The 22082-nt window shown below is 50.0% G+C and overlaps 11 protein-coding genes across 11 annotated transcripts; 7 read left to right on the forward strand and 4 right to left on the reverse strand.

Moving 5' to 3' along the window:
* Positions 1-317: 317 nt before the first annotated feature.
* SNOG_05595 (hypothetical protein) lies at positions 318-941 on the forward strand (the record flags this gene model as incomplete). The annotated part of the gene is made up of 2 exons (XM_001795946.1): positions 318-494; positions 546-941. 2 exons carry the CDS (start codon positions 318-320, stop codon positions 939-941), a joined length of 573 nt encoding a protein of 190 aa, XP_001795998.1.
* A 503-nt stretch (positions 942-1444) lies between these two features.
* SNOG_05596 (hypothetical protein) lies at positions 1445-1834 on the reverse strand (the record flags this gene model as incomplete). Its single annotated transcript, XM_001795947.1, has 2 exons — positions 1445-1576; positions 1628-1834. 2 exons carry the CDS (start codon positions 1832-1834, stop codon positions 1445-1447), a joined length of 339 nt encoding a protein of 112 aa, XP_001795999.1.
* Positions 1835-2088: 254 nt separating this feature from the next.
* Positions 2089-2987, forward strand: SNOG_05597 (hypothetical protein; the record flags this gene model as incomplete). Its single annotated transcript, XM_001795948.1, has 3 exons — positions 2089-2580; positions 2778-2820; positions 2872-2987. The coding sequence occupies 3 exons, from the start codon at positions 2089-2091 to the stop codon at positions 2985-2987; spliced, it is 651 nt and encodes a 216-aa protein (XP_001796000.1).
* Positions 2988-4029: 1042 nt separating this feature from the next.
* Positions 4030-5886, reverse strand: SNOG_05598 (hypothetical protein; the record flags this gene model as incomplete). Its single annotated transcript, XM_001795949.1, has 5 exons — positions 4030-4142; positions 4198-4323; positions 4428-4817; positions 5194-5258; positions 5819-5886. 5 exons carry the CDS (start codon positions 5884-5886, stop codon positions 4030-4032), a joined length of 762 nt encoding a protein of 253 aa, XP_001796001.1.
* Positions 5887-6611: 725 nt separating this feature from the next.
* SNOG_05599 (hypothetical protein) lies at positions 6612-6972 on the forward strand (the record flags this gene model as incomplete). The annotated part of the gene is made up of 2 exons (XM_001795950.1): positions 6612-6741; positions 6803-6972. The coding sequence occupies 2 exons, from the start codon at positions 6612-6614 to the stop codon at positions 6970-6972; spliced, it is 300 nt and encodes a 99-aa protein (XP_001796002.1).
* A 117-nt stretch (positions 6973-7089) lies between these two features.
* Positions 7090-7581, forward strand: SNOG_05600 (hypothetical protein; the record flags this gene model as incomplete). The annotated part of the gene is made up of 3 exons (XM_001795951.1): positions 7090-7196; positions 7421-7467; positions 7523-7581. The coding sequence occupies 3 exons, from the start codon at positions 7090-7092 to the stop codon at positions 7579-7581; spliced, it is 213 nt and encodes a 70-aa protein (XP_001796003.1).
* Positions 7582-8617: 1036 nt separating this feature from the next.
* Positions 8618-10387, forward strand: SNOG_05601 (hypothetical protein). The gene is made up of 5 exons (XM_001795952.1): positions 8618-8706; positions 8926-8947; positions 9069-9145; positions 9196-9441; positions 9490-10387. Exons 1-5 carry the CDS (start codon positions 8668-8670, stop codon positions 10051-10053), a joined length of 948 nt encoding a protein of 315 aa, XP_001796004.1. The 5' UTR covers positions 8618-8667; the 3' UTR covers positions 10054-10387.
* A 151-nt stretch (positions 10388-10538) lies between these two features.
* SNOG_05602 (hypothetical protein) lies at positions 10539-11162 on the reverse strand (the record flags this gene model as incomplete). Its single annotated transcript, XM_001795953.1, has 1 exon — positions 10539-11162. One exon carries the CDS (start codon positions 11160-11162, stop codon positions 10539-10541), a length of 624 nt encoding a protein of 207 aa, XP_001796005.1.
* Positions 11163-11204: 42 nt separating this feature from the next.
* Positions 11205-11603, forward strand: SNOG_05603 (hypothetical protein; the record flags this gene model as incomplete). Its single annotated transcript, XM_001795954.1, has 2 exons — positions 11205-11275; positions 11495-11603. The coding sequence occupies 2 exons, from the start codon at positions 11205-11207 to the stop codon at positions 11601-11603; spliced, it is 180 nt and encodes a 59-aa protein (XP_001796006.1).
* On the reverse strand, positions 11542-15489 carry SNOG_05604 (hypothetical protein; the record flags this gene model as incomplete). The annotated part of the gene is made up of 9 exons (XM_001795955.1): positions 11542-11599; positions 11752-11924; positions 12042-12117; positions 12159-12361; positions 12413-12774; positions 12831-13073; positions 13555-13777; positions 13889-14716; positions 15346-15489. The coding sequence occupies 9 exons, from the start codon at positions 15487-15489 to the stop codon at positions 11542-11544; spliced, it is 2310 nt and encodes a 769-aa protein (XP_001796007.1).
* Positions 15490-18876: 3387 nt separating this feature from the next.
* On the forward strand, positions 18877-20630 carry SNOG_05605 (hypothetical protein; the record flags this gene model as incomplete). Its single annotated transcript, XM_001795956.1, has 6 exons — positions 18877-19469; positions 19534-19657; positions 19714-19924; positions 20161-20281; positions 20339-20437; positions 20495-20630. 6 exons carry the CDS (start codon positions 18877-18879, stop codon positions 20628-20630), a joined length of 1284 nt encoding a protein of 427 aa, XP_001796008.1.
* Between the last annotated feature and the right edge of the window lie 1452 nt (positions 20631-22082).

The following is a 22082-nucleotide window of genomic DNA, read 5'->3' on the forward strand; positions in this document are numbered from 1 at the left end:
CCACGTGAGATTACAAATTACGTCAGGTTCTGTCTACTCTCACCTGACCCAGTGCCCCGGATTTGTAGGATTTATCACTTTTTGTTGGCAAGATTGGCCGATGCCCCGTAGACTCTCACCTCGTTGAGCGCACGGACTTGCGCTAGTGCTCTGACTCGTCGCAGCTAGCATAAAAGTTGCTCACTTCTACACTTGCGCTTCCACTTATTACAACCGTAAATCCCTTTACTCTGATTGAACCTGACAGATCTTTCAAAGTTACCAAGGTTAGTGTTTTTGGCGCCTAGGGGAAGGATTCTTTAACTAACTATTCCTAGATGTCGACGTCGCAGGGACTCTCGTCTGGGCTACCAGCTAGCAAGGCTACAACTCCGGACCGTAAGCCGGCCGATGCCACCCCCAAGGAGAAGAGAGCGAGCTCTCACGGGTCTAGCGCAGTGCCTGTCTCCAAGAAGGCCAAGAGATCGGAGTCTGCAAACATGTTCGCCGACCTTGTAAGTGATTGAATATCCCGACTAGTGAATAGACACTGACACACGCCGCAGGAAGGCGATGATCTAGCAGAGGCCATCGATATCTTTGGCACGGGCGACTTCGACACCATACATGCTAAGGAGCTGGAAGCGGAGGCGCGTGTGTCATCGCACAAAGATGAGCTCAGGGTGCTGAATCACGATCTGAATGAGTTGGAGCTTGAGTTGAAGAGGCGCAAGGCGTCTGCCGATGCCTATAAAGCCCTCATCGATTACTCTGAGTCCGAGCTGTTCCGTAAGGATACAGCTGCTATCGTAAAGCTTGGAGAGTTGGCAAAGTCCTTGTACAACGTCCTTGCTGAGGCAAAAGAAGCTGGTGGACAAGTTGAAAAGGAAGAGGAAGCTGGTGGACGAGACGAGGAGGAAAAGGAAGCTCATGGACGAGCTGAGCAGGAAGAGCTCGAATAGTGAGCTATTGGACACCTCGATATGTAGCGTTTCGAGTGACGTCCTTCGGTCCTAGGCGGGAAAGATGAGCATATCGGAATCCCAGCTGAACTTGGAGATACCACCTGGTCATAGAAAGCATTGCGTCACTATGCAAATGAAGATGTCTAATGATCGGTCATGAAAAAGTGAGAACTATGGTGTTTCATTGTGTTAAAGAAACATATCACGCTGTTTCATGCTGCGGAAGCAGAGGATTCAATATCGAAATGCAAGCCAGTAGTTTTGGTTGAATCGCTAACCATAGGGGTCTGTCAATGCAAAGGTGGCTTTGTGAACTATTCAGACTATCGCCGCACCCCGGCCCCAATTCCCGCCTGGTGTGTGACAAATCCCTCCTAGACAATCGAATCTACGAAGAGCTCCTTTCCTATCATTGTAGTTGACCCTATGCCATCGAAGGGGCCGCAGTTGTAGTGCAAGAAGCCCTAGTCGAAGCGTCTCAAAGTGTCTTCGACTAATCGCTATCCTCTGGTTCGTCGTCCTTGTTGTGCGCGGCACTCAACCTGAAAGGCCTTGAGGACTTCAAGACCCCGACCTGAGATTGATTTGGATGCGTAATTCATAACAGCCTCCATGACCACCTTGATCAAAGCCTATAGACGTAAGTAAAGCTTCCGAGAATGATATAATAAGTGTTTACTCACCACAGTGACCTCCCTAGCGGCAACGAGCTCTTTCACTTTGGCATACTCGGCGTCGAATTTGGCTGGCTTGACGGAAACTGCAACCTCCTGCTTGATTGCCTCCATCCTGCGCTTGGCAATGCCGATCTTGGTAGTAATTGTGTGAGCATCTGCATTCAAGGCCACCGTTCGTCGAGTAGAGTTCTCCGCGGAGTTTTGGGACGCCATGTGGCTGAGCTGCTGATATTGAATTGTCCTGAAAGCAGTGGGTTGTCGGGTGGTAGAGCTGTGGTGAGAGATTAATCGTTTCAGGATTGGGTTGGATATTGATCAGCGGGCCGTTGATTGTTCACCCCAGTGCCCTAACTTAAGTTAGCGCAGACGCTAAATAAGTGGGTCCCAAATCTGCGGGATGCTCACGTAGCCTGGTCACTTGAGTACGACTATCCATTGTCTGAACCGCACCATCCTGATCGTGCGAAATGGATTATCGTTATTTGCACCCTGCGGAAATGAGGGTCGCGACTCCGGATCTACGGCATGCTCCATCCATAGCTTGTGGCCTCTTCGATCGCCTGGGTCACACGATCGACGCAATCCGAGGACCCCTCAAGCAACCATCAGAGAGCCCCAGAAATTCTCTTCACGAAAGCCGTGAACACAGCGATGCGGAGGCTAAGCCTCGAAAGAGAAGCCAGAAACTACCTGCCGACGAAGCAACTCTCCAACAAGTCGAGGACGATTTCTGGGCATTGTTACAAAAGGGCATTCCAGCTAGCGAGGACAACGAGAGAATGAAGGGTGGCTTTATAACCGTGAAGCTGCGTGAGCTGCGTGACATATACGACTCAGCTGCGCCCTTGCAATTGCGCGACTATCAGATTCACGCTGTGAATCAGATCCTCCGCATTCTACTAGATAGAGGCAAGAGTGCCTTGCTCGCCTATAGCATAGGGCTTAGGAAGACCATCATCGTAATAGATATATACGTTCGCAGAACTTAAGTATCTTCACTAATTATACTATAGCATTAACTGTAATCCTAAGAAGACACCCCGAGCTTTTTAAACTGTATTAGCCTGCACGTTCAGACACGATCGAAGCTCAGCAGCTCCAAGGCAAATTTTTACTAATAGTACCTCTTGCTATGCTACCACTATGGAAATCTAAGCTCCGAGGGCGCATCGGCCTAAGTCCTTCTATCATAGTCTATCGTATGTAAGGTGTGGGATCCGCATAAACAGGGTATAGCTAACGAATCCAAGATGGAGGGCGAGAGCGCGACCATAGCATCTCCAAGAGCCATAAGAATCGATCACATTGGGCGCTGCAGCTCATTCGAACAGCCCTCGTACAGACTGATGCACTTTTTCAGAAGTAGATTCATCTCTAGCCCGGGATTGCGTTATTTCGATGTTAGTATCGACGTCTCGTCATAGACTTCATATGAGAGCAGATGGACATACATAAAACACGTTTATCAGGACAGTGTTCGGATAGCTGAGAGGAATTCGAACACCAGCAGCTCCCCAGCATCGAGATCTACTTCGCAGATGTGAAAGTAACGAGGCAGATGAACTTTGAGGTACTGTATTTCTCCTAGCTATCATATGGCCCAGACATTCGTCATATGATACTACACGGCCACTACACAGGACCCGTGAACAGACGGCTTTGAACGATGGAATTTTGTGCATATGTTGCCGTCTCAACTACGCTTAGTCTGGAAAAGACGCTCGGGTCCCTGAGCTGATGAGTCTTCGCGGCTGTGAGATAGGACGTGATATGCAGCGAATAGTTGCGAAGCGGCCTCGTAGCCTATGTATGTGCTAGACGAGATATGCTGCAGTGACGCACACGGTCTGCGAATTAGCCATATCTGTTTCGCGACCTCGGGATCTGAAAAATGAGCTGCACGGGATAACTGAGCCTGGATATCCTCAATGCACACTGTCGCTAGAAATTGGAAATTTATTGTCCTATGAATGTCTCCAGGATCTGCAATAAGGTTGTAAGTGGGACTGCGAAGCTGTCTGTCACGTTACAGGTGGGGGCGTTGAAACCTGAATTCATTTAGGATGTCTTGCAATGGACGCTTTGCGTACTCGATCATTGGAACTCGCTTACATGATTCGCTAAATCTTCTCGTTCCCAAGATTTCACCCGCTGTATGGGGATCATCATTGCTTCGTCTAGGCCGAATAGCGCTGAACACTTCGTCTTCTTCTTTTCCTGCACGCCTACAACCTTTCTTTCGATCGAGTCGAAAGCGTACGGGTGATCAATGTAAACCCGGAGCTTCTGAGTATGGCGACAAACAGGATCCTTTGCCCGTCACATCATAGCAGGATTCCAACTCTGCGTAAGATGTGTCACTCTCCCTGCGGATGTGAAAGAGAGCCCTACGCCACCACTCCTGGTTGTCACAAGGATTCATAACCCTTTCTCAAGGTCTCGTATGTTGTGATGACGACGTCGACCGTACAGAGATGATAGGGAGTACGCTTAGTGCTATGATCGTTCTCTCGACCGCCGTCTAATATATGTTAGCTGATTCCCGTTCAATCATGCGTATAAAGTGCAACACGTACGATATATCTTGATAGAAGGACTTGGTTCCATGCCCCTCTGGAGCTCGGACTGCCATAGCGGTATGAGCGCAAGAGGCACGACGAGCAAGAACTTGCCTTGAACACATGTCTTGAGCTTGCTGGGGCCTGTGGGGTTTGTAGGTTAATTCAATTTGAATAGCCCTGGGTGCCTTTTGAGTATCGCAATCAATGCTAGGAAAAAATTTGTGAGAAGCCAAACATTTTAGGACTGTACATAACGATCACGATGACAGTCTTTCGGAGCCCCATGGCATAGGCAAGTAATGCTCCTTTGCCTCCAGATTGCAGGATGTAGATAATGCGGTTGATAGCATGAATCTGATAATTCCTCAGGTCAAAAGGCTCTTCCGCTTCTTGTATCTCATGCAGCGTAGCGACGATGAAACCGTCCTTCATCCCCGTATCGTCCATACCAGCTTCGATACCTCTTTTTAGTAACTTCCAGAAAGTCTCTACAATATCTTCAAGGGTTCCTTCATCGACGGGTTGCTTTTTGCTTTTTTTCCGAGGATGAGGGACCGCATCGCTGGTATCATAGTCCTCCTGTCGAGCCTGTACATTACCGGAAGCCTCCACTTTTCTGTCTTGGTTCAGACTTCCTGTATATCGTCAGCACATCATAATAGATCGATCTTTTGGTTGAAACAATAGCTGGCAGGTATCTAAGATGTTGAGCTTTAATTGTTATGGTAAATAATTGATTTGAAACATTCCAGGATGAGTAACAATCTATGCAAAGTTTGCTCCACAGCTTTCCTCTCCCGTTAATATCACTTAAGCATTCACAGTTTGAAGGCTCATCAGCCGATGCTTTACTATTACAATATCTCGCATGCGTGGTATGAGAGACGTATCAAGCAGTAGAAAGTCATCGACGATTTTGGCAATGACAAGAAAGTTTGAACTATTCTTGCGACCATCCGAAGTAGTGAGGTTAGTCCCTCTTCCATGTCTGCAGGATGTAGCTACAATGACTTTGGGGTTTTGCGTGTGGTCTCATCGATTTTCCTGCCGTTGCATCTGTCGCATCAGGAAGTATTCTTCAGATGACAGTTCATCCAGCTCGCTAATTGCTGCATGATCCGGAGGCCTGGCTATCTTCATGTCGTCCTGAGTAAATCCGAGAAATCTGAAAATAATGTAAAGTTATACAGGCCTACTTATAGCTGACTAAAATATTAGAGTTGCTGATAGGCAGAGACTGGCCAGATGAGAGATTAGGCTTACGGTTTAAGAAATTGTACGAAGTTGGAAAAGTCATCCTCCCTCCTTATGTTCGCTCCAGTGATGAGGCTGTATGCGACGACCACAACGTTGTGCTACCGTGTGATTTCCAGTGAGACTTGTTTTTTGCATGTTGCGAAATCCTGGAGATTGTGGATGTACAGAACTTGAAATAATGAGCCCTTTGCCATCCGGTCGAACTCGTTTTTCCAGTTTCTCATCAAAATAGACGGTACAATGACTAGAGCCGGCCTCTCCTCTTGTGGCAGACGTCCGAGAAGAAGGGCTATGATCTGGGCGGTCCTCCCCAGGCCCATGTCATCCGCCAAGATCCCGTCATTCATCGACTCATCGTCAAACCATTGGAACAACCTACCCAAACCAAGCTTCTGGTGCTTGTATAATTTCATTTCTGGAGCTCAGTGGTGTTGCGACCTGTGGCATGCTAATTCAAAGTGACTGCTTGTAACGCAAGCTTCTTTCACATGTCTTGATCCCATATTGTTGAAGCAAAAACTAGCTCTTGCTTCACTGATGATTATTGATCTATACCGCGACACATATTGATCGTACTTTTGAGTTCTAGCTGTACATGCCTCCATGTCGAGGTTCCTAAGGGCTTCCTCTTCTGTGCTCCCTTCAACTGCATCATCTACTTCTTGATAGAGACGCTTGAGGAACGTGCGGGTCTCGTCCATGAGTTTTTTATGTATTATCGTTGTCTGATAGGGGGTTGTCGAATATTTGAGAGGCTCGCGACGTGCTACGGGGTTGGCAGTTTGCCGGCGAATTGGTGGTTCGCTGTTGTGCTGGCAGTTTGCCGAGAGATTGACGATTTGAAGGGGGGGCTGGCAGTTCTCTGGAAGACCGGCGGCCAGAATGTGGGAATGATAACTGAAATATGTGTTCAATTTGGGAGATGTAGGGAAGGTGGACAAGGATTGCGATCGTGGACGCAGTATCAATATGGTACCTTAAACAGATCCGCGGGTCCGTGCAGTAAAGGTAATTGCATCTTGCCACGTCCTGTCAACCATGTGAGATACTGACCAAGGTTCACAGGTGACCGAATAGCTGAGGACATAAATACTCCCATAGCGCCGCTTCTCTCCTTCCCTTCGCCATCAAACCTCTCCGTTAGAACGACGATGTGGGAACGATTTGGAAACATGGGCCCGGCCGCGCTCGAGGCAACTATATTGTCGGAATTGATTTCCAAATGGGATTGCATCGAGGGCTTCTCAACGGTGACGCTGGACACGCTCAAAAGCTCACGTCGTGCTGCCATGTTCCAAAAAGGTATTTGAAGGCGAAAGATGCATCCAATTTGGGTTACGCTAAACAATGAACACCTGTATAGATGAGTTCGCTCCGGAAAATGTGGTGAAGCCTACCCGCGAAGTGACAACGGCTACAGACGCTGCACTGTTGTGGAGTTTCCGTCACTACACGATCTACGTGGAGGGATACCTGCTACAACCTGACCTCAACCGGGCCCTGAGGCCAATTGTCGAGCTCGATGACTCTTAGAGTTACGATATCATTACCTACGCTGTCAGAAGAGTGTTGCGCGACTCACATCGATATCACATGATCCTTACACCGATGAGCGATTTTGTCTCTAACTCGAAGTTGCAGAACCAGACAATGGCATTCATCTCTCCGATAATATCCGACTCCGGCGCTATTTGGAAGACATTCAAAATTGAAGTTCACGTGAACACGGAGCAGGGCGATAGTCACATCGACGTCACGTATGCAGATGGCGCAAAATCGACAGCAGAGCATGAAGCCTATTGCATATTGAAGATCGAAGCAAGGCTGCTCATGACGTGGTCTTGATGTGATATCTGTCTAACACATGAGCCGCGGCTCCCAAGCGAGGACTGTTGGCGATGATTCACTTCTGATAAGGAGCTAGTCTATTGCAGGGTGTGTCTCTGTGCACTTTAACACATAGACATAGCCGTTGAAACAGGACCTCACCTCGACCTATGCGAGGCATGCAATATTTCAAAATCGATGGTAAGTGGCAGCAAATTCGTAAGACTCTATTTGAGTACTTACGGATAGCCCACAGGAATACCCAGGAGGTCTGGCGTCATTTCTGGATGCCTGGCTATCTTCATGTCGTTCTGAGTAAACCTGAGAAATCTAAAAATAATATGAAGTTATACAGGCGTACTTATGGCCGACTAAAATATCAGAGTCGCCGATGAGCAAAGACTGGCCAGATGAGAGATTAGGCTTGAATTGTGGTCGAAAGACACGAGATGCCCCATGAACAATCGTGCAGCTGAGAGGACTTTGCTGAACTGGACTAGCTTGAGAGCAATCAAGGTCGCTATCACGTGGTTATACCAAGTCATTGAGCCGCAAACAGAAGGTCGTGTAAAGTTACCGTCGGCACTGTTTCTAGACGCTGTGCGTTAGATATGTGTTTGAGACGCAAGCTACTCCCACCCCAGCGCCGTGAAGTCATCCAGCCGATCCGGACATCATCCGCAGCATGCGACAGCAACCAGCATTATCACCTAGCGACAGGACTTGGCAGACTAGAATGCTTCGCGAACCATGAGCGTGCCAGTAATCGCCCGCGCCGCCGTGCAAAATTCGAGTTCCGGACCCTCTGCCGCTTGGTTGTTGGCCCGAGCCTGCTGCCGCCCCGAGATTACCCGACTCGAAAAGGCTCATAGCGGATCCTGGAGAAGACGGCCAGCATTTGAATGTGGATTTGACAGCGGAGCACCTGGGCTGGGAGGGCATGTGAGTCCCCAGTCTTGTGCCTAGCATGGAATTTGGGGAGTGCAGTGTGCGCGTGCGCCTGAAGATATCCGTTTGGTGGCTGCTACGGCAACGCTCCGGATGCTTTATTGGGAGCGTGGATACCGGACGCTGGACAAGTCGTGTGCGACGGTGAAGCTACACACAATGGCATCATGCTGCAGTAATTGAGGCTCTGCAGCATCAAAGTAATGCTACATCCAGCCGCAGTGTCGATTATATACCTCCTCCAGCAATCCGCAGCCCCGAGGCATCGAACAGAGTTCGGGAGGGCGGACAAGGGCGCTAAGCAAATGCGGCGTTAGCGCGCTTGGGCCAACTTTTCGCAGATTTTGTCGCAGCACCCGTACAAATACCTTTCATCCTCCAACTGCAGCAACTGATTCTGCAACCACCTCTAATTCAATCAATCTCCCCTCAACTCGCTCCAATCTATACAAGATGGCAGCCCAACAGGACAAGAGCTTCATGGGAATGCCCGTACGTCATACGTCCCGTTGTTCGGCAAGCTGTCCATTTCAGCGCATATCGATCCCGCAATTCGCAAGCTGTCATCTCACTACCATCGACCGCACCTTCCGAATGGGGTGACGATGCTGTGAGACGCTCCTGCCTTTGCTGGAATTGTGTTGGTGAAATGGCGGCTCAGCTGGAACTTCGTGTGTAAATTCCCGCAGCATGTGCTAACGATGATGACAGGGCTTCGTGGTCGACTTCTTGAGTACGTCTCATTCAACCCCTCGATAACCATCAATTGCGATTCCAATTGGCATCGCAATGGCATTGGACGATATCGAGCGATTTGATTTCGCACCTTGCAGCTGCTAACCGCTTATCTATAGTGGGTGGTGTCTCCGCCGCCGTCTCGAAGACCGCTGCCGCTCCCATCGAGCGTGTCAAGCTCCTCATCCAGAACCAGGTACGCAAATCCGACACTTTCCATCAAATACTCCCATTAACCCCTCCCAGGATGAGATGCTCAAGTCCGGTCGTCTCGACCGCAAGTACGACGGTATCGCCGAGTGCTTCAAGCGTACCTCGCAGGCTGAGGGTGTTCTCTCGCTCTGGCGTGGTAACACCGCCAACGTCATCCGTTACTTCCCCACCCAGGCGCTGAACTTCGCTTTCCGCGACACCTACAAGTCTATGTTCGCCTACAAGAAGGAGCGTGACGGTTACGCCAAGTGGATGGCCGGTAACTTGGCCTCCGGTGGTGTAAGTTCTTTCATCCTCTACGCCATATTTGTCCACTAACACACTCAGGCCGCTGGTGCCACTTCCCTCCTCTTCGTCTACTCCCTCGACTACGCCCGTACCCGTCTGGCCAACGACGCCAAGTCCGCCAAGAAGGGTGGTGAGCGCCAGTTCAACGGTCTTGCCGATGTCTACAAGAAGACCCTCGCCTCCGACGGTATCGGCGGTCTTTACCGTGGATTCATGCCCTCCGTGGCTGGTATCGTCGTCTACCGTGGTCTGTACTTCGGTATGTACGACTCGATCAAGCCCGTCCTCCTGACCGGCACCCTCGAGGGCAACTTCTTGGCCTCGTTCGCTCTTGGTTGGGCCGTCACCACCGGTGCCGGTATCGCCTCGTACCCTCTCGACACCATCCGTCGTCGTATGATGATGACCTCCGGTGAGGCCGTCAAGTACAAGGGTACCATGGATGCCGCCCGCCAGATTGTCGCTGCCGAGGGTGTCAAGTCTCTCTTCAAGGGTGCTGGTGCCAACATTCTCCGTGGTGTTGCCGGTGCCGGTGTCCTGTCCATCTACGACCAGGCCCAGCTCATCATGTTCGGCAAGAAGTTCAAGGGTGGATCCGGTTAAGCGCCTTCTCTCTTGATACCCCAATCCGAGTCTATGTGGTGGAGGGAGCTAATCGCGAGCGAGGGGTCGAGGCGCGTGTGGTGGTAGACTGAATAGAGCATTCACAAGCCCGATGGGCAGAAGAGTGTTCATGGTAACGAAAAGCACGATCTGGTGGTAACCCACCCTGTACTTTACCTTGCCGGCCAACTCTTTTTCCCCTCATAGCCACCTGTATTACACGTCATATCCGGCTTGCATTGCTTTGTCTGTTTACCTGTATTTTCTCGTTCCATCGCTTGGTGCCAAGGGGAAAATAGGTGGTCTATAGAAAGTTTCTGAGTTTTTTGTAACACGGGCTCAACAACTTTCATGTGATTGTGATGACTGTTGTACATTGATGCATCCCTACTGGCTTGACATCCACCCATGTCTGACCTGGGACTGACTATATCACGCCATACATGACCCAGGATTGACCATATCACGCCACACCCTCTTCCAACCTACTTATTCCTCACAGCCCTCCACGCCGCCTCCTCCCCCTTCTTCAACGCCTCCCCCGCCTTGCTCAAATACCCCCACGCCGTCGCTCCCACACCCTCTCCCTCTGTTCCTCCACTCCCACTACCACCAACTTCTCCACCACCAATCCCTCCGCCCAACGTATACGGTGCATTATCCGCCGCCTGTTGATAACCAGGCGGATGTTCCAAGCTCGCCCTCGGACTCGCCACGGGCCCCATATTCAACGTCGTCGGGCCTGGCTTACTCGCTGTCGTCGCCGTTACCGTCGAGCGGCCCGCGAGCGCGGAGTCTGAGGGCGGGGGCTGGGTGAATTGCGGCGGGGGCACGGCTTGGGATGTTGAGGTGGTTATGTGGTGGGCTGTGTAGCTAGGTTGAGGGGGCGGAGGGTCGGTAGAGTATGGTGCTTGTGCGGTGGACGTTGGTGGAATTGGGCGGGCGCCGGGTTGGGGGGCGGGAGGGGATGACGAGGCGGTTGTGGTTGCTGGGACGGAGGCGGGGACGGTGCGTGTTGGTGTTGGAGTTGTGGTGTCGTCGGAGGCGGTTTTGGGGGTGATGCCGTCGGGCTTTATGGGTGCGTTCTTGTGGATTGGGATTGGAGGCATCGTGGGGATGTAGCTTTATGCTGAGTGTATAGAGCGGCCGTAATGGATAGCAGAGTGCTCGGTGATTTGTATGAGGAGATTTTTTGCAAGATTGGAGAAGTGGAGATCTTGCAGTAAGTCAGGCTATATGTTTGATATACCGTTGCGTTCGTTGCTGCCTTGTGTAATTTGTCGCGCTGTCCTCAATCGGCCGTGCCTTGAGGTGATTGCCGCTTTGGGCGATGATGTCATCAAAGCACGTGCACATGACCTTCACTTCGATCGTCTCCAAAATTTGTATTGATTCGTGACTTGCGTAAGGAATGAAATAGCCCATAAGGTGCAAAAAGCAGTACACTCAAATTCACATACGAAAACGCCCACGTCTTTCCTCAGTCTTTCATCGCATACACCCTCCAAACTGGTCCATCTTCTTACGCACGGAGCGTCGCTTACCCCTAGTAACTCATCATCAAGATCTAGGAGCAACCGCCTCTAGCCAGCTGCTGCGGAGAGCAGTTGAGAGTTTTATAAGAACTGTAGGAGGTGGGTGAAGGTTGTGCTCCGAGGCCCGGATTCGGTGCATCAGTGTTGACGAATTGCGGGTTACGAGAACGACTCTGTGCTGGCATAGGAGCTGGCGTAGATGGTGGAGGAGCGGGCGACGGGGATGGCGGATTGGGCGCCAATGGAGATGGACTTTGTGAGGAAGAAGATGTTGATGGCGAAGACAGTGGTGCGGATGAAGACGGCGTTGTGGACGAAGTCATGGCCATGGAGAAGCTCGAAGTGGTCAAGATCATTGATGAGTTAGACATGCTCGAGAGAGTAACAATACTTGACGACCTTTCGAAGATGAAGTTTAGCATGACAGTCAACAGGAGATTTGGGTAGACATACCTCGTCGATATGGAGGATGTGGCCATCCTCACAGAGCTGGTGGCGCTTCGAGAACTTGAACAGGCTGATACCGATTCTGCTCGCTTCACTGGATTATCGCCCCACTGAATAGCGCACGGATTGTCCTGATGTTGGGTGTCGCCTCTGGCAAGATTGTAGATAACGTTCAAGTCCAGTACCCCTCCCCGTCTGTCCAACGAAACTCTTGACCATGCATGACCAACGACAAATTTCTTCATGTGTTCGTCAGGCTTCGGAATATCAGGATGGGTAATCATTCCGACGCCTGGGGCGGCAAAGAGATACGCTATCATGCCAGACTGTCTATAGGTTAGTAGATGATGATTTTGCGTGCTCGAAATTCCACTTACCGTAATAGCAGCTGCTTGACTTGTACCTGTGTGGTAATCGATACCATCGGAAGGCACTCTGACATCCCTTGCTGGGGCGTAGGCAGACATAGAGCCAGCATCACCAGCATGCTTTGGCGTTGTATTTTCGTAGTAAGTGCCATCAGGCTCGACGCCCCCGATGGTGATGATTCCGTTGTCTGGGGTTCCGAACTTTTGGGGTACCTGTTCGTGCAAGTATCTGGTAGGGTCGTTTCCAGCAGCCAAAACCATGGGAATCTTAAGGCTTTCGCACCATCCTTGAAAGTCTGGGAACAGCGCTTCAATCTCAGCGCCTGCTCCAAATGGCTTTTTGGTCTGGTCGTTTATAAGCAATTGTACACCTGTCATAAGATTAGCCTAGCTTGAGACGGTAGCTGCTATGGTAAGATACACGAACCCCATGACATGTTGATTACCGACTTGGTGTTTGGGTCAACACTGCGTCTGGCTTCGACATGGCGTCTAACTTCGTCAAAGGCGACCCTCAGAGCCGCGGGTTGTATTCTTCCAGGTTTTTCTTGCGCTGTTGAACTGGTTCCAGCGTTCCATTGGCCCATAATTTTCACCAGATACAGATTCGCGTTGGGGGAAATGCCGTCAAGCTTTCCACCAGCGATTGTAGCCATCTTAGTACCATGTCCTAGAACCCCGCGTATTTGTTCGGGAACCATGTATGCTTCTGGTCTCCCGAACCTTCTTACATTTTCCATATACTCATTTGTAAAGGCAGCGGCATTGGGGACGATGAAGTGTTCCACAAGACGTCCATCAGCAGCAAGATTCTGTTTAGGTTAGCTCGTTGCAATCGTTTAAACATGTCGGACATACAGGTTGACTGAGATCGAAACCATCATCTAACACATAAATTGTTGTGCCTCTGCCGCCAGAATCGTCGGCAGCGTAAGGAGGATCATCAGAAGTAGGAGGCAACGGTGGTGCTTTCCATGGAGAAGATATCATCTTCTTCCAGTACGGTGCGTTCGGATGCTGGACTATGTCTCTTGCAAACAATCTGGGTTGGCCTAATGGATTTGTCTTTTCCAAAGATTTCCGTGAGTAAGCCGTGGGGTTTAAAGAAGCATTGCGACGTCTTGGTATTGCGTGAAACAGCTCTTTCTCGCCCACATCAGCCTGGTCGGTTACAGACGCATCGTTGTAGACAACCACGAGGAAGTCGTACTTGGCCTTCAGATCTTCTGCCTCGGTTTGATTAAGAAGCGTCTTGTAAATTTGGCTGTATGGGGTGTAGATCGAATGTCCAACGCCGTTGTCTAGCTCATGCACAAACCTTTCGAACACATCTTTGGGTGTTCCGACTTTTGTGATGATGGAGTATTCCAGAGGCTTTCCCGTCGCGTTCGGTATAGCACTACTACTACTCGACGACGTCGAACTAGTCTTCGTGCTCGCCGTAGTCTCAGCTTTCGAATTCTGTGTAGTAGCTGACTGGCTTGCCCGAGCACTTTCACTGGCCTTCGGAGTGGCAGTCGCTGACGGCAAGTCTGTCTTCGGTGCTTCCGTCCTTGGCGCTTCCTGCTCCCACGGAAAGTCTTCAAGCGCTTTCAATGCACTAGCCGCCTGCGCCAATTGTCCTCCTGGCTTAGAGTAGTCCGCCATGTTGCTCCGAACTTTTTGCTGAACTTCGGGCTTGAGACTGTCGAAGCCTTGGAGCATGGTGCCCAGTGACTGCATCCAGTTGGCCGAGCTGCGTCCTGCATTCTGCGCTTTGTTGAAGACTTCCATGCCAGATTTGCTGAGGCCATCAGCTGGGAACGATTGCTGAATGCCGTTGAGAGAAGAGACGACGCCATTTGCACTGTTCGCTGCCCCGGAGAATGTTCCTGAAAGACTGGCAGCAGCTACTTCAGCGCCACCCGCCGCGCCTGAGGCGAAGCTGGCAGCACCTGATGCTGCATTGCCGATGTCTTTTGCTACTGAGCCAGCGGCACCGCCCACTTTTCCCAAGAATCCAAACAATCCACCTCCTCCGTTATCGCTACCATCAGGACTGCTTGTGTCGGGTGTCGTGGATTGTCCAGGCTGGGCTTGGATAGTCTGGCCACCCACAGTAATAGGCTTTGAGAGATCGCTGGGTATGGGCAGAGTCTGGCCCCGCATCACGACTTGAGTGGCCAAGAGCTGGGCGAGTGATCCATCTTGTAGCATGATCTCCACAGGTCGTTCGTCTGACTGCGGTAGATGGTAGGTCTTGCCATCGATGGTCACATCGACAGCGGAGAGGGCGGGAAAGAGGACCTGGGACTCATTGCCAGCTGCTGGAGCCTGACTAGGTTGAGGAGTAGGGGTAGGCATGTTTGAAAGACCGCTGCCACTTGAATATGGTTGCGATGCACCCGAAGTACCAACCGAGGTTGGATTTTGTGCAGGAGAGGAGATAGGAGGTATCACAGTGGTGGTGACGACAATAGGAGGACCTACAGAAGGTGTGACCGTGATAACAACCACGCTGTTACTGGCCACCGGATCACTTTTGCCGGTGGACGTGGAAGTAGTGTTGGTCGGACTGTTCGATGGTGAAGGAGACAGACTCAAAGCAGAGCTGATGGGCGTGGAAGCAGTGTTCGCAGGGCCGTTAGATGATGGAGGAGGTAAGGTCGAGGTCGAGTTGATGACAGGCAAAATAATGCTTGAACTATACCCAGGAGTAAATGACGATGAGAGTGTGGAGGGGTTCGAGCTCAAGCTAGATGCAGTTGGACCAGGCGTACCGGTGGTCGAGTTCAAGGGAATTGGAAACGGTACCGATGGGTATTGGGCTTGACTGGTTGACTGCGACGGCTCCGCCGCAACAGATGAAGAACTGTGACCAGAGGCAGTACCTAGCGTCGGGTACGATGATGGTGGGGTGTTGGACGGCACTGGCCAAGAGATATCTGCGGGCACATTCGCACGGCGATCTTTGCATAACAGTAAGCAATTTGCGCCCAAACTGATGTGATATGCTTGCCTAAGTTGGGTATGCTATATGGCAATGAAGCTTGGGCTCTTTCAAATGTCAGCAAGAGGAGGATAATTGGAAGCTTCTTCGGCTTCATTGCTTGAGAATGAACGTGTATGCTGAGGTAAAGAAGTTTGAGGTTTGGAGAGAGACAGATATGGGAGTTGTAGAACAAGTGAAGTGGTTTGATGCGAGATACAAAGAGAGGTACGCCTCTTACCTTTAAATCCTTCACGCGCTACTATCAGTGAGCAGTCTGCTTGCGGCGCAGTAGCCAGTTTTACACGGTTAGAAGACTGGCAGACGAAGGATATGCGGCGTGAAGTTTCGAAAGGTTGCACAACAGTGCTTCGCCGCAGACTTTGTAAAGTCAGAGGCACTGCGATGACGCTGATCCGGCAGGTTGGCAACAATGCCGCAGTAAAGCACATACAGGAAGATTAGCAGGGGTGCAAAGACTGCTCGTCCAGCCGATTGAAATATGGGCTACCCAGTCAGCCTTGGGTGTGATTACTAGTACTCGGTCATTCTGGCACCCGGTACAAAATGAAACAAAGGTGTAAATGCAAATTGGACAGTCACGGCAACCTCGGGGACTTACGCGTGTGCGGCGTCAAAGGTTACTCCAAGGAAGACCCCAATATATCATCTATCCAGATGTCGCTCGTCTGCGTCGCCGCCGCCGCCGCCGCCGCGCTGTGACGTCTTTCTCAATTCTGGCCGGCGGCGTGTAAGACATATGACGACAAAACTCATCAAGCCCCAAACTTATTGACACATGCCCTTTGCCGTGGTGGTGTACGTTCGCGGCGATGTCGATGGTGAAAGAGGCGTGGTGTTGAAGTTTCCGAAGAAGGCGCGAACACTGGGGCCATCCATCCCGCCGCGCAACAGCAGCGATGACAACGTTTGCATTTCTCAACACGCGGCAATGGAAACGTTCAATTTGTGTTAACAGATTAATGGGCTTTCTGAGAAGGCGTATTCTACAGTTCTTGGGAGTGAAATGACTTGCATGTTACAGAATGGGGTTGTTGTTGCGGTGACAATTGCCAGGCGTCAAATTTGTGGGTAAGATCAAAGCTGCGATTCTACCAGGTGCTTCACAATATCTTCCAACTTATTGTACAGCGTATCGATAACGTCGCGGAACATCAGGTTCGAAAAGGCGCGGGGTTGTTTTTAATTTAATAGTTCACACCAGTGCCTGCCTTTCTCATGCAAACGTTTAGTACATTTTGCTACTACGCTACACATTCCCTCACGTACGACCATAGAGCGTTAAATACAAGTTTACTGGTCTAATCTATCAAGAGCTAGTAAGCTAACTTACTCTATGGACGAGTTAGTTACTGAGCGAGTTAGTTACTTTTGCTAAGCCCCTACTAAACCCCCCTTTATACAGCTATGCCTTCTTAATAATACTAACTAGATATGTCCCACGCACTAATAACATAACTATCTGATCTGCTAACACGCGACGTTACGCTATAGTTTTTAAATACGTTGATAATTACTGCTCTATCATATTATCTACCTACGCACTAGTATTGATAAAGAGAAGCTAAGGTTTGCATTCTACTTGGTTCTCTACTTGTTTTCCTAACAATAAAATCTATAATTTATCTCATATTTGCTTAGTTAAATCTACTACAATGTGCTAGACGTAAACCTCGCTTTTATCGAAACTCTGCACTTAAGGACGACATTCCCAAGTACTTGTTTGTCGCCATATCTAGAAGTCACTGCATATCGGCCGTGCACCAGGATATCTAAGAGACTCATCGCCGCCAGGATATCACCCCCCGCGGATCCTATCCAACGCAACCCCTCTACAGTAGTTCGCATCGAATTCCCAGACATGCTCTCGGACATTAGTGTTGAGCCAGATCAGCTGTTCATGAATGTAAAGATACAAAAGCATGATTACCTCCTCCCTCAACGCTTCTTTATAAAGCAGATAGACATCCTGCCTTTCTCGCTACGACGCTTCATAAAGAGCTATAAAACTTTCGTCCTCAGGTAGGTTGTCATCGAGTGGGATATCCTCTTGCGCCGAATCGCCTCCCATATGAGGCACGGCATCGGGGAGCAGCGGCATGCGCAGTAATAGCTTCGCCCAGTCCGCAGCGTCGCCTACATACAGATCTTCGTTGTCGAGCATTGAGAGGCGATCTACGCGGTTAAAGTATGCTGCGGTTTCGATAATCTTCTCGCATGCGCTTTGAAGATCGGGTGCGTAGCAGGTGCGAATCCACACTGGATTGTTACCGCCGGACGCCATCAGCAGCGAAGACTGTCTTATTACATGGAAAATCTGTAATGCAGAGAAATTGCCAGCATAGGTACTGCACCTGAGAAGCACCGGTGGGACAATTCGCGTGCTTACAGCAGCAGCAGTACAACGCAATGATACCTTTTTTCAAAGCAAGGTAATAAAGTTAAAGCTTATGTACTTCTTCTGTATTAACGAAAATTTAAGAAACAACTATCTTGCTTTTGCCCTTGCTGTATGGTTGTGTTTGCCAAGCCCTCGGTCTCCTACCGGTGGTGATTTTGTGCGGTATTTGCTTACGGGCGAGTTTAAGACTAGCGCTATTGCTTGTATAGGCTTTCGGAGCTCATCTCCGAGACTCTTGAATGGGCATTCAATTGGGTTGCGGAACTGCCGGAACTCATGCTGAGGCCAGCGTTCATGGATTGAACCATTCCTCATCGCATCTTCGGACGTAATGCTGTTCTCGAATTGCATAAATTGACCACACATCGACGAAGCGGTCTAGTTTTGAGACTTTCCGGCTGTGCATCTTTCAAGAATCCTGCGTGGATCCCACGCCGTCACGGAGCATAAGGCGTTGGAATGCCAGAATACCACAACTGCAAATTACCCAGTCATGCCGTTAATTTAATGATGCTCCCGATGTCAGACTGTCAGACTGTCAGCCTTGGCCTTGCCTTGGCCTACCATGAAATTGCAGTTGAGATCGATCGAGAGGGGTAATTGCCTTCGACCAATGGAGCCTTGCTGTCCGGAAGAGATATAAAAATCAACAAGTGCCCCCAATCGCAATGAGCTCAGTGAGCATTATCATCCACTTTGCGTTCCACTGAACTAAACTCTTCGAGCATGATGTCACGGCTTTCTGCTTCAGCGATCCTGCTTGGATGCCTCGAGCTTGCACAGCTTGTCGCTGGCAATCCTCCAGATTTCTCGACCTATCAATACCCTCATGCCCCTAAAGTCGAGTTCCAGCCCAGCTATGACTTTTGCATCGTAGGAGGAGGGACAGCGGGCCTCGTACTCGCCAATCGTCTTACAGAAAGCGGCAAACACAATGTTATCGTCTTCGAAGCCGGGCCTAACCCGGAAACGGTGGCGACATAAAAGACAGCTGGAGCAAATCAGTTCGTCCTTAACGGTGGCTTAAGCTTAATCGATTACAACTTCGTTACCATCCCACAGAAGGGGCTCAACAATCGAACGATGAACTACCACCGTGGTCGAGCACTTGGAGGCAGCAGTGCTACCAATGGCTTATTCTACGGTCTTGGAAGTTCTTCCGTCTATGATCAGTGGGAGACTGACGGCAATCCGGGATGGAACTGGACGACCGTTTCCGCTGCCGCCAAGAAAGGCACCGTCTTCGTCGGCAATCCTGCAAACACCAACGACCCTACGTACATGACCTGGGATCCGGCCAACTATGGCACCGAAGGACCACTCAAAATTGGCTTCCAGGGCTACGTCGTCAGATCGAATCCCTCTTTCATGAATGCGACAAGCGCCATTGGCATTCCTGTTGTGAAAGATCAGAACGGCGGCAATCCAATAGGCATCAAGCAAGGCACGATGACGCTAGATGAGAACTTCGAGCGCAGTTCTTCTTACGACTCCTATTACAAAGCGGCAAAGGGGCGAACCAACCTCAATGTTCGAGACCGAGCCGTCGTGGCCCGAATCATCTTCGACGATAAAACACTTGGAACGGACGAAGTCCATGCTGTCGGTGTGACTTTCATTGAGGATGGTATCTTCCACAACATTTCCCTGCTCGAAGGAAGTCATCCTCTCCGCGGGTGCATTTCACAGCCCCTTTATCCTTAAGCAATCCGGCATTGGACCACAGGATGAGCTAGACAGGTATGGCATTCCGGTTGTGGTCGCCAATGATAACGTTGGCAATCACATGCAAGATCACACCGCTTTCAGTGTCATCTATTCTGTGAAGCCAGAGTTTGCCGATGTAGCCAGTACGACTGACATGGTAAGGCTGATCCAGCTGCATTTGACATGATTTTAGACGCTGACCATATCATCCAGGTCAACGACCTCACTTTCCTCGCCGAAGAGCAACGCATCTTCTACAATAGCTCTGACCCTCACGAGAAAGCCAAGAGTAAGTGGTCAGCCCCCCCTGGTTGCACCAACGCTTTCCAAGAAATCTCGGACGAAGAGCTTGAGACGTTCGGTGCTGGGGACATCGTCAAAGCCGGCCTTGTGCACCAAGCCCACAATGAGATCCTTTATGAGAGTGTGTGGTACCCGCAGGCCTTTAACAAATATGGCCGGCCCCAGAGGAATACCACGTATATTTCTCTGACAGTGTCGAATATGGCGGCTTTGTCGAGAGGAAGTGTCAAGGTGGGAAGTAATTCCCCGTTGAGTGATCCGGTCATTGATCCCAACGTAAGTCTCTGCCAAAAGTGACAGTTTTTCGCGGTCTAACATCTTGTCCGTCTTAGTACCTTACCGAAAAGGCCGATGAAGCCATGGCAGTGCAAGATGTGAAGTACTTGCGCAAGATCGCAGGGCACCCTGCCTGGGCGCAGTGGGTCGACAAGGAAGTCTCGCCCGGACCAAATGTTCAGAGCGACGAAGACATCTTGGAGTGAGTCACCATCACCTTTGAGACTTGTACCAAAGCAAGACTGACGCAGCCTTTCAGGTACGCCAGGACTTCAATGATCCCCAACTGGCATGCATCCAGCACAGTCCGCATGCTTCCCAAGGACAAAGGCGGCGTCGTCGATTACCGCCTTCGAGTGTATGTTTGAAACGATTGCGCATCTTATTAGAAATACACTGACAATCCTCGCTGTAGATACGGAACGAAGGGCCTTCGAGTCTGCGACGTCTCAACCTTTGGCCGCCTGCCGGACGTCAATCTTGTGGGCCCGGTCTATGCAGTAGCTGAACGTGGTGCGGAGATCATTCGAGAAGAGTATGGTGATCTTTGAGGTTTAGTCATACTAATAAGAGGGGCTAGAGGAAACTCGATTTCATCTGCATTGTCCATAGCTAGTTCGAACTACCCGGAGTACCTTTGATAAAAATGAATTGCGCATAACTATATTACTTTTCCTTCTGCTGTCTCCGCTAAGCAGCACTAATCTGAAGCTCTACGTCATAGCTTATATCGTTGCTTATAGTTTTACAGGGCGTTGAAGTGCAAATATGCAAGGCTGAGTCGAGCTTTGTAGCTAGGCCCATCGGCAACACTGTGGTTTGTATGCGGGAGAGCCCGGACATAGACAAGGCAACAAAATGCCGGAAATAGTTGAAAAACATCATAGAGGATACCTTGATAGGTAGAAAACTGAATAGGCGTCAAAAATGGCAGAGACATCTTAAGAGATCAATATTACTCTACTGCATATAAGCGAAATCGATTGATATGATCTTTTGAGGTAAATTTCGGTTTACCTGCCGCGTAATGCATCTTCGCCGCTGTTAGGCTGCAAGAGAGAAATTTTCATGTATATGGGATCCTTCTTTCGTAAGCCACTACGCAAATCGACTATGCAACTCTTTGGTTCTATTTGAAGATTCAAGTCCGTGGCGTACAGTATGCTCATCTGGCGGCAGCCTAAACGCATGCTTTACACATCACCAGATGACTGACACATCGCAGTCACTCTGCCTTACCCATAACAAAGAACAGAACGAAGTCGTGGGTCGTTTCCACTGTTGAGGCTGTTTGCGCACTATATGTGAGGCCACTAGTCCTCATGTAACCCCACTTAACTTAGGCACTGTAAAGAGTAAGCGTCTCCTGGCTTAGAAACACTGGCCCCACAGGGATATTCGAACCGTAAGCCCCGGAAGCTCCATCACAAATGTCTTCATCATATCGCTCTTTGAATATGTTCTAAACCTGGGAGGATGGGCTGAGGATACAAGCGAGACAGACTTTTGAGGATGATTCGGTGCTCGTCACGAAACCTGACGTCTACAGAATGTCGTAAGGCGTGAAATAAGAATGACCTTTGCTTGTTCTGAATGTACCATGAACCTGTTGATGAGCCCGCGGGATGATGATCAGGGTAGCATTAGCAAAGTGAAAACTTCGACGGCGCGAGAGAGTAGCCGGCCGAGTGCAGTACTCAAATGGACCACCTACGTTTACGGAGGAAGTGATAGGTTTAATCGGTGTAGCTTCACCATCAAAGTTCTTTAGACCACACGGGATTGTGAACCGAGCTTAGCGGGCAGGAGCAGCCACGAGCATTCTAGTCAGGGCTTACCATTCACATCGGCGAAGTTTATGGAACTTGAGCTTTAGATCGCCCACAGCCCCAATCTCTACCCATACATTCCAATCTAACGTACCCGGTATCGCTACGACATGGTCATACTGAGGATCACACACTCTGGCCACGTCGTTTCTTGGTAGGAAAGGCTCGTAATGT

The sequence above is a fragment of the Parastagonospora nodorum genome, assembly GCF_000146915.1.
Source record: "Parastagonospora nodorum SN15 chromosome Unknown scaffold_8, whole genome shotgun sequence".
NCBI classification, from domain to species: Eukaryota; Fungi; Ascomycota; class Dothideomycetes; order Pleosporales; family Phaeosphaeriaceae; genus Parastagonospora; species Parastagonospora nodorum.

What these genes read in the sequence shown, in the direction of transcription:
- SNOG_05601 (XM_001795952.1), top strand. Translation starts at nt 8,668, where the DNA reads ATGGCAGCCCAACAGGACAAGAGCTTCATGGGAATGCCC. An exon ending in CTTCGTGGTCGACTTCTTGA is followed by an intron (nt 8,948 to 9,068) that starts GTACGTCTCATT and finishes GCTTATCTATAG; the next exon opens with TGGGTGGTGTCTCCGCCGCC. An exon ending in AGCTCCTCATCCAGAACCAG is followed by an intron (nt 9,146 to 9,195) that starts GTACGCAAATCC and finishes AACCCCTCCCAG; the next exon opens with GATGAGATGCTCAAGTCCGG.